The 10,041-nt window shown below is 41.5% G+C and overlaps 1 gene segment (V, D, J or C); it reads right to left on the minus strand.

Annotated features, from left to right (window-relative positions):
- Nucleotides 1-1,706: 1,706 nt before the first annotated feature.
- Nucleotides 1,707-2,268, minus strand: LOC128773097 (immunoglobulin heavy variable 3-23-like). The segment is given in 2 exon segments: nt 1,707-2,059; nt 2,161-2,268. Coding segments are annotated over 2 exon segments (399 nt in total).
- Between the last annotated feature and the right edge of the window lie 7,773 nt (nt 2,269-10,041).

The following is a 10,041-nucleotide window of genomic DNA, read 5'->3' on the forward strand; positions in this document are numbered from 1 at the left end:
CTAGTAAGCAAGCACTTGATGGGGGCTGGAGTAGGTGGAGCTTGGTGTTAGTGGCTCAGCTTGCACTGGGGATGCTGTGCTGCTGAGTGAAATCTGTCCATGCTGATTGGTGGGAGGAAATATTGGCATCAGCTCCCTCTCTAGTCCCTGGAGTTGGAGGTCCCAGCCTCCCCTGTTCAGGAAGCCCTCACACAGCGAGAACACTTGTGGGTCCCAGGCTTCCGTCAGAATTGCTTTCACCCTGTCTGCGTCCAAGCCATTGGCCCATCTGGTGGCACAGGGCTCTTATGTTTTATCTCAGGAGCTCTAGCTGGGTTTGAAAACTCCAAATTGTGTGAACTCAATATGACAGGGACCCCACTGATCCTCTGGGAGAGGGTCTTGATGTGCTGTGCCTGGAGCTGATTTACCCCAGATGGGCAGCTGCATCAATACTAGGGGCTTGGAGTGCATGGTGAAGAACAACCAGAAGGCAGCGTCCAGCTAGCTGCTCTCAGAAGAGGCTCCTCTGCTAATGATCAGGGAATTTTAATGGTGCCTGTCAGCTCTCCTGTCCTATGAGAGGCAATGCCCCGTCTCCCAAATGCACTCCACAAAGGGAATTTTCTCTCCCCATGCGACCCAGGGAATACTCAGACCACAGTTCCCCTTATGGGCCTCTGCCCTCCTCCACAGGAGCACTGCTGTGCCCACCAGACTCCGCCCCAATGATGGGATTGACTTTTAAATCTTCAGTCTTCGAGCTCCATGTTTACAGCAGGTTGACTTGTCATGATTAACTTTATAGGTTATCTTGACTGTGTCATGGGTGCCCAGATTCACCACTGTTTCTGTGGATGTCTGTGATGTGTTCCAGAAGAGATTGGCATTTCCATCCATGGTTTCTTTCGGCCTGGGCACCACCCATTCCATTAAGTTTGTGAATAGAATCTGATGCAGATGGAGGAGAAATTCCCTCATTTTTACTTCCCATGTGCTTGTTTGAACTGGAATATTGGTCTCCTCTGGCCCTTTTTCTGAGAGTTACATTATCAGCTCTCCACGTTCTGAGACTAGACACTAGTCAGAATCAGACAAGAATTACATCACTGGTTTTCCTGAGTCTTCAGCTTGTGACAGTAGATCATGGGTCTTCTCAACATATTTAGTTATGGAAACCAATGACATTTGGGTTGTGTTCCTCTGGGGAATCTTGACTAATACATGGAGATTGTTTGTCTCTCCTTTAGAGTAATTGAATAAAGCTGTAGCTCATTTAAAGTCCTGAGTAGCAAAGGGCTATGAAGAAAGTGTCACGTTGTTTGACTGGGACAAGGGCTGGGTGAGGATAAGGAGGAGCTGTGGGATCCTGTGGTCCTGGCTGCACAGGGAGCGCATGTGGGAATCCTGTAAATGTGCAGCTGTTGTGCCTCAGGAAATCTGTAAGTCACTCATATTGAGGGACCAGAGTAAGCAAGTGCAAACAACTGTGTCTTTGTGCATGTTAGTCTAGTTTCCCTATGACAACCCAGTTGCTAATTCAGAGAGTTAATAGGTAAACACAGAATCATATAACCAGGGAGGCTCCCTGGGGAAACTGCTGTGTGGAGAGGAAGCCCCAGACCCTGACAGGAAAACTGCCTGTAACCTCCATGTGCACCTGCGCCTGGGAACACAAAGGAGAATTGTGCATAGTGTGCGCCCCCTGGTGGTGCTGATCCCCTCCTTCAGGGAGGTTTGTGTCTGGGCTCGCAGTGATGTCCCCTCACTGTGTCTTTCGCACAGTAATATGTGGCCGTGTCCTCGGTCTTGAGGTTGTTCATCTGCAGATACAGCGTGTTCTTGGCGTTGTCTCTGGAGATGGTGAATCGGCCCTTCACGGAGTCTGCGTAGTATGTGCTACATCCACTACCACTAATTGCTGCGACCCACTGCAGCCCCTTCCCTGGAGCCTGTCGGACCCAGTTCATGTCGTAGCCACTGAAGGTGAATTCAGAGGCCACACAGGTGAGTCTCAGGGACCCCCCCGGCTTCACCAGGTCTCCCCCAGACTCCACCAGCTGCACGTCACACTGGACACCTGCAGACACCAGACATGTTGGTCAGGAGACTGTCACACATGCACTGGTTCTCACTCATACGCACTCACAGACTCAGTGTCCCTCGTTCACCGTGAATTACCTTTTAAAAGAGCAACCAGGAACACCCAGCCCAGCACAAACTCCATGGTGAGGTGTGTGTGTTCTGTGCTGATCACAGAATGGGAACACCTGGGACTCCCGGGGCTGGGGCTCGTCTCCCAGCTGCACGGTCGGGCTGGGTTGGTTTTATCAGCACAGAACGGGCCCCATTTGCATGTCCTCTGACATATATATCAAGCTCCAGACTTAGGTTTGATTGTGTAAAAGTGAATGACCGGGTTAGGGACGCACTTCTACATTAGTTTGTGTGGATGGCGGTGTGACAATATGAAGAATTCTTTTTTTTTTTTTTTCAGTTTTGGGTTTTTACCTTAATTAATGGAGGCTTCTGCATAACCTTTAAGAAATATTTACCTCAACAGCATGATCACACATTATTTTCTCTTAAAATATTTTAATTTTTAAAATTATTAATTAGTATTTATTTTTAGTTTTAAAAATTAACATCGAAATTATTTATTATATAGTGCAACAATGATTTCAGGAGTAGATTCCTTAGTGCCCCTTACCAGTTTAGCCCATCCCCCCTCCCACAACCCCTCCAGTAGCCCTCTGTTTGTTCTCCATATATATGAGTCTCTTGTGCTCTGTCCCCTCCATGTTTTCATATTATTTTTGTTTCCCTTCCCTTATGTTCATCTGTTTTGTCTCTTAAAGTCCTCATATGAGTGAGGTCATATGAGTTTTGTCTTTCTCTGACTGACTCATTTCACTTCGCATAATACCCTCTAGTTCCATCCACATAGTTGCAAATGGCAAGATTTCACTCTTTTTGATTGCCGATTAATACTCCATTGTATATATTTACCCCTTCTTCTTTATCCATTCATCCATCAATGGACATTTGGCTCTTTCCATACTTTGGCTATTGTTGATAGTGCTGCTATGAACATGGGGGTGCATGTGTCCCTTTGAAACAGAACACCTGTGTCCCATGGAGAAATGCCTAGTAGTGCAATTGCTGGGTCATAGGGGAGTTGTATTTTTAGTTTTGTGAGGAATCTCCATACAGTTTTCCAGAGTGGCTGCACCAACTTGCATTGCCCCCAAAAATGCAAAAGAGATCTTCTCTCTGCATCCTTGCCAACATCTGTTGTTGACTGAGTTGTTAATGTTAGCCATTCTGACAGGTGTCAAGTGGTATCTCATTAGGGATTTGATTTGCATTTCCGTGATGATGAGTGATGTGGAGAATTTTTTCATGTGTCGGTTGGCCATCAGGATGTCTTCCTTGGAGAAGTGTCTATTCATGTCTTTTTCCCATTTCTTCACTGGATTGTGTTTTGGGTGTTGAGTTTGATAAATTCTTTATAGATTTTGGATACTAACTCTTTATCTGAGATGTCATTTGCAAATATCTTCTCCCATTCTGTCAGTTGAATTTTAGTTTTGCTGATTGTTGCCTTCACTATGCAGAAACTTTTGATTTTGATGAGGTCCCAGTAGTTCATTTTTGCTTTTTTTCCCCTTGCCTCTGGGGACGTGTTGAGTAGGAAGTTGCTGCGGCCAAGATCAAAGATGTTTTTGCCTGCTTTCTGCTCGAGGATTTTGATGGCTTCCTGACTTACATTGAGGTCTTTCATCCATTTTGAGTTATTTTTGTGTATGGTGTAAGAAAGTGGTCCTGGTTCATTCTTCTGCATGTCGCCGTTCAGTTTTCCCAGCACCACTTGCTGAAGACAGTGTCTTTATTCCTTTGGATAATCTTTCCTGCTTTGTCAAAGATTAGTTGGCCATATATTTGTGGTTCCATGTCTGGATTTTGTATTCTGTTCCATTGATCTGAGTGTCTGTTCTTGTTTTTTTTTTAATATTTTTTGGCATTTATAAATTACTTTTCAGAGACAGAGACAGAGCATGAGCGGGGGAATGTCAGAGAGAGAGGAAGACACAGAATTCCAAGCAGGCTTCAGGCTCTGAGCTGTCAGCACACAGCTTGATGTGGGATCTAACTCACGAACTGCCAGATCGTGACCTGAGTCAAAGTCAGATGCTTAACAGACTGATCCACTCAGATGCCCCTGAGTGTCTGTTCTTGTGCCAGTACCATACTGTCTTGATGATTACAGCTTTGAAGTATAGCTTGAAGTCTGGGATTGTGATGCCTCCTGCTTTGGTTTTCTTTTTCAAGATTTCTTTGTCTATTCGGCGGCTTTTCTGGTTCTATACAAATTTTAGGATTATTTTTTCTAGCTCTGTGAAGAATGCTGGTATCACTTTGATCGGGATTGCATTGAATATGTAGGTTACTTTGGGTACTATCAGCATTTTAGCAATATTTGTTCTTCCTATTCAGGAGCGTGGAATCTTTCCCCATATTTTGTCTTCTTCACTTTCTTTCATAAGCTTTCTATAGTTTTCAGTATAAAGATTTTTCACCTCTTTGGTTAGATTTATTCCTGGGTATTTTATGGTTTTTGGTGCTACTGTAAATGGGATAGATTCCTTGATTTCTATTTCTGTTGCTTCATTGTTGGTGTATAGGAATGCAACCGATATCTCTGTGTTTGTTTTATATCCTGCCACTTTGCTGAATTCATGAATCAATTCTAGCAGTTTTTTGGTGAGGTCTTTTGGGTTTTCCATATAGAGTATCATGTCATCTGTGAAGAGTGAAAGTTTGACCGTCTCCTGGCAATATGGATGCCTTTTATTTCTTTGTGTTGTCTGAGTGCAGAGGGTAAGACTTCCAATACTATGTTGAATAACAGTGGTGAGAGTGGATATCCCTGTCTTGTTCCTGACCTTAGGGAGAAAGCTCTCAGTTTTTCCCCATTGAGGATGATATTAGCATTGGGTCGTTCATAGATGGCTTTTATGATCTCGAGGTATGGTCCTTCTATCCCTACTTTCTTGAGGGTTTTTATCAAGAAAGGATGTTGTATTTTGTCAAATGCTTTCTCTGCACCTATGGAGAGGATCATATGTTTCCTGTCCTTTCTTTTATCGATGTGATGAATCACGTGAATTGTTTTACAGATATTGAGCCAGCCCTGCATCCCAGGTATAAATCCCGCTTGGTTGTGGTGAATAATTTTTTAATGTATTATTGTTTCTGGTTGGATAATATCTTGTTGAGGATTTTTGCATCCATGTTCATCAGGGAAATTGGTGTATAGTTCTCTTTTTAAGTGTTGTCTGTGTCTGTTTTTGGAATCAAGGTAATGCTGGCTTCATAGAAAGAGTTTGGAAGTTTTCCTTCCATTTCTAATTTTTTGAACAGTTTCAAGAGACTAGGTGTTAACTCTCCCTTAAATGCTTGGTAGAATTCCCCTGGAAAGCCATCTGGTTCTGGACTGTTGTCTTTTGGCAGATTTTTGATTACTAATTCGATTTCCTTACCTGTTAAGGGTCGGTTCAAATTTTCTATTTCTTCCTGTTTCAGTTTTGGTAGTGTATATGTTTCTAGGAATTTGTCCATTTCTTCCAGATTGCCCATTTTATTGGCATATAATTGCTCATAACATTCTCTTATTACTGTTTTTATTTCTGTTGTGTTGGTTGTGATCTCTCCTCTGTCATTCTTGATTTTATTTATTTGGGTCCTTTCCTTTTTCTTTTTGATCAAACTGGATAGTGGTTTATCAATTTTGTTAATTCTTTCAAAGAACCAGCTTTTAGTTTCATTGATGTGTTCTACTGTGTTTTGGTTTCGATAGCACTAATTTCTGCTCTAATCTTTAGTATTTCCTGCCTTCTGCTGGTTTTGGGTTTTATTTGCTGTTCCTTTTCCAGCTCTTTAGTCATAAGGTTAGGTTGTGTATCTGAGATCTTTCTTCCTTCTTTAGGAAGGCCTGGATTGCTATATACTTTCCTCTTATGACCGCCTTTGTTGCATCCTAGAGGTTTGTGTTGTGGTGTTTTCATTTTCATTGACTTCCATATACTTTTTAATTTCTTCTTTAACTGCTTGGTTAGCCCATTCATTCTTTGGTAGTTTCTTCAGTCTCTAATTATTTGTTACATTTCCAAATTTTTTCTTGGGGTTGATTTTGAGTTCATGCCATTGTGGCCAGAAAATATGCATGGTATGATCTCGATCTTTGTGTACTTACTTAGGGCTGAACTGTGTCCCAGTGTATGGTCTATTCTGTAGAAATTTCCATGTGCACTGGAGAAGAGTGCATATTGTGTTGCTTTAGGATGAAATGTTCTGAATGTATTTGTTAAGTACTTCTGGTCCAGTGTGTCATTCAAAGCCATTGTTTTCTTGTTGATTTTTTGATCACCTGATCTGTTTATTGTTGTAAATGGGGTGTTGAAGTCTCCTATTATTATGATATTCTTATCGATGAGTTTCTTTATGTTTGTGATTGATTTCTATATTTGGGTGCTCTCACAATTGGCGCATAAATGTTTACAATTGTTAGGTCTTCTTGGTGGATAGACCCTTTGATTATGAATGATATAATGCCATTCTGCATCTCGTGATGCAGTCTTTATTTTAAAGTCTAGATTGATATCAATATGGCTACTCCGGCTTTCTTTTGTTGAACATTAGCATGATAGATGGTTCTCCTTCCCCTTATTTTCAATCTGGAGGCGTCTTTAGGTCTAAAGTGGGTCTCTTGTAAAAAGCATATAGATGGATCTTGTTTTCTTCTCCATTCTGTTACCCTATGTCTTTTGATTGGGGCATTGAGTCCATTGACGTTTAGAGTGAGTACTGAAAGATAGGAGTTTATTGCTATTATGATGCTTGTAGAGTTGGAGTTTATGGTGGTGTTCTTTGGTCTTTCTAACCTTTGTTGATTTTGGTATTTATTTATTTATACAGATATATTTTCATCTTTTCTCCCCTCAGAGATTCCCACTTAAAATTTCTTGCAGGGCTGGTTTAGTGGTCACAAACCCATTTAATTTTTGTTTACGGGAATCTTTTTATCTCACCTTCTATTTTGAATGACAGCCTTGCTGGATACAGAATTCTTGGCTGCATATTTTTCTGATTTAGCACACTGAATACATCCCGCCACTCCTTTGTGGCCTGCCAAGTTTCTGTGGATAGGTCTGCTAAACCTGATCTGTCTTCCCTTGTAAGTTATGGACTTTCCCTGTTGGTTTTATGATTCTCTCCTTGCCTGAGTACTTTGTCAGTTTGACTATGATGTGCCTTGTTGATGGTCGGTTTTGGTTGAATCTAATGGGAGTCCTCCGTGCTTCCTGGATTTTGATGTCTGTGTCTTTGCCCAAGTTAGGAAAGATTTCCGCTATGATTTGCTCACATAACCCTTCCACCCCTATTTCTCTCTTCCACTTCTGGGACCCCTATGATTCTCATGGTTTTCCTTTTTAATGAGTCACTGATTTCTGTAATTCTTAAATCTTGCTCTTTTGCCTTAATCTCCTCTTTTTTTCTGTTTCATTATTCTCTATAAGGTTGTCCTCTATAACACTGATTCTCTGTTCTGCCTCATCCATCCGTGCCAACGCTGCATCCATCTGTGATTGCAGCTTAGGTATAGCATTTTAAATTTCATTCTGTCTATTTTTGACTTCTTTTATCTCTGCAGAAAATGATTCTAATCTATTTTTGACTGCAGCTAGTATTCTTATTATTGTGATTCTAAATTCGGGTTCAGACATCTTGCTTGTCTCTGTGTTGGTTAAATCCCTGGCTGTCGTTTCTTCGTGGTCTTTCTTTTGGGGTGAATTCCTTCGTTTTGTCATTTTGAAGGGAGAAAAGGAATTAATGAGGTCACAAAATTGAAATTAAAAGATAAAATTACAGAAATATTAAAATTAAAAATTAAACACACACACACAAATTGAACGGAATATGCTAGATCCTAGGTGTGTTTTGTTCTGGGTGTTGAAAGTGGATTGACAGATTAGAGAAAAAAATGGGAGGGGGAGAAAAAAAAGGAAATAATTTGAGAATTTGAAAAAATGAATACAATGAAGTAGACTAAAATGAGAGGATGGGAGTAAAATAGAGTTTGAAAAAATATACAGAAAAGTAAAGAATATAGTAGAAAAAATAAAGAACAATATTTTTAATAAAAATTAAAATAAATGTGATTTTTTTCTTTTTCTGTATTCTAGAAAAAAGAGAGGAAACAAAAAAGAGAAAAAAGACACAAAAAGGAAAAAAAAAGGAAATTATTTGAAAATTCAAAAAGTGAATACACCGTCGTAGACTAAAATAAAATGATGGAAGTAAAATAGAATTTGAAAAAAATTTACATAAAAGCAATCAATGTAGTAAAAAAATTAAAGAAAAATATTGTTAATAGAAATTGAAAGTAAAATGAAGTTTTTCTCATTCTGCATTCAAGAAAAACTACAGAAACGAAGAAGAGAAAAAAAAGAAAGAAAAAATAAAAGGGAAACTGGAAGTTTGAAAACGGGAATACACTGAAGTAGAGTAAAAAAAATGTTGGACGTAAAATAGAATTTGAAAAAAAAGTACAGAAATGTAAAAAAATATAGTAATAAAAATTAAAGAAAAATATTTTTAATAATATTTGATAAGAAAAATAATTTTTTCTGTTTCTGCCTTGAAGATAAAGAAAAGAAGTGTAAAAGAGAAAAAGAAAAAAAAGAAAGACAATTGACTAGGTGAACCTGCTAACAGATTGAAGTAGGACTGAAATTACTTTGTTATCCCCTAGATGTCAGTCTATGTAGCTCTTTATAGTCTATAAAGTAAGCGGCAGTGAGACTTGTGTTCCTGAAGAGCCCTGTTGGCCCAGTTGGGTGGGGCTCAGTGTAATGGCTCCGCTCTCCACTAGTTGGCGATTTTAGGCTCCTGGGGTGGATTGTTGTGGTGCTTGTAGGTGCGAATTCACATGCCGGGAGAGGTGAAAATGGCACCACCCAGCTACCCAGTCTGTTCTCCTGGATCAGCAATTGCGCACCCATCCTCTGTCTTCAGCCCTTGTCCACTCCCTGCTCCTTCACTCTCCGTGACCAGGCCCGAGGCCGCACCTCTGTCCCAAGTTTTGTCACAGACGCGGCTGTTTTCCCCGGACCCTTACATCCAAAGGACCGCAGCTTTGACCTGTTCTGCCCCTCTGTGGGAGGGTCTCACCAAGCAATGGCCCAATGAGCAATGGCCGAATATCAGCAGCACCTAGGAATGCTTGCTGGACCCTGTTGTTGTCGGTGCCCCGAGACTTTGGCCAGGTACCAGCCCGCCCCAGAAAGAGTTCGCGAGAGAGTGTAGCAGCAGCGTTTCATGGATTATGGAAAATCACAACACACGTCTGGCACCAGGCTTCACCCTAAACGACCTTGTTCCAGCACCAGCGAATGTGGCCGTTTTCCGGGGTCTGCTGGGACCAGAGGGCTTTGGCAGTCTCCTCCAAATGTCCTTCCAGCAGTGCAACTGCCTCTCCCCGTGTGGCCTGAGAACATCCCGGACCCCACTCTGTTCCTGGGATTCTCCCTTCCCACCAGAGCACCTCCAGGTATCGAGCTGTGGAGTTGCAGCCTTTGCACTCCCCTTGTTTACAGTCTTAGTGGAATTTACATACTCTCCTTTCTCCTTTCTCCCTTTTTAGTTGAGTCCCTGTGGCTGTTTCCAATTTTCCACTTTCTCTCCAGCTGCTTTTGGGGAGGGGTGCTTTTCCTTTATTCTCCCCCACTCCCCAGTCTCTGTCCTCTCTCCGCCTGCAAAAGCACCTCCCTTCCTGCAGCTTCATGCTCCCCAAGGTCCCCTCTCCACGCCACGTACTGTTGAATTCTGTGGTTCAGGTTGTGCAGATTGTTGTGTTAATCCTCAATCAGTTTTCTAGGTGTGTAGGATGGTTTAGTGTTGGTCTGGCTGTATTTCATGGACGCGAGACACACAAAAATCTTCCACGTTGTTCCGCCATCTTGTCTCCTCCCCCATTGACTGCCTGATTTTCAATTGAAC

This window comes from Panthera pardus, unplaced genomic scaffold (assembly GCF_024362965.1).
Source record: "Panthera pardus isolate Hobbes unplaced genomic scaffold, ASM2436296v1 HiC_scaffold_24, whole genome shotgun sequence".
NCBI lineage: Eukaryota > Metazoa > Chordata > Mammalia > Carnivora > Felidae > Panthera > Panthera pardus.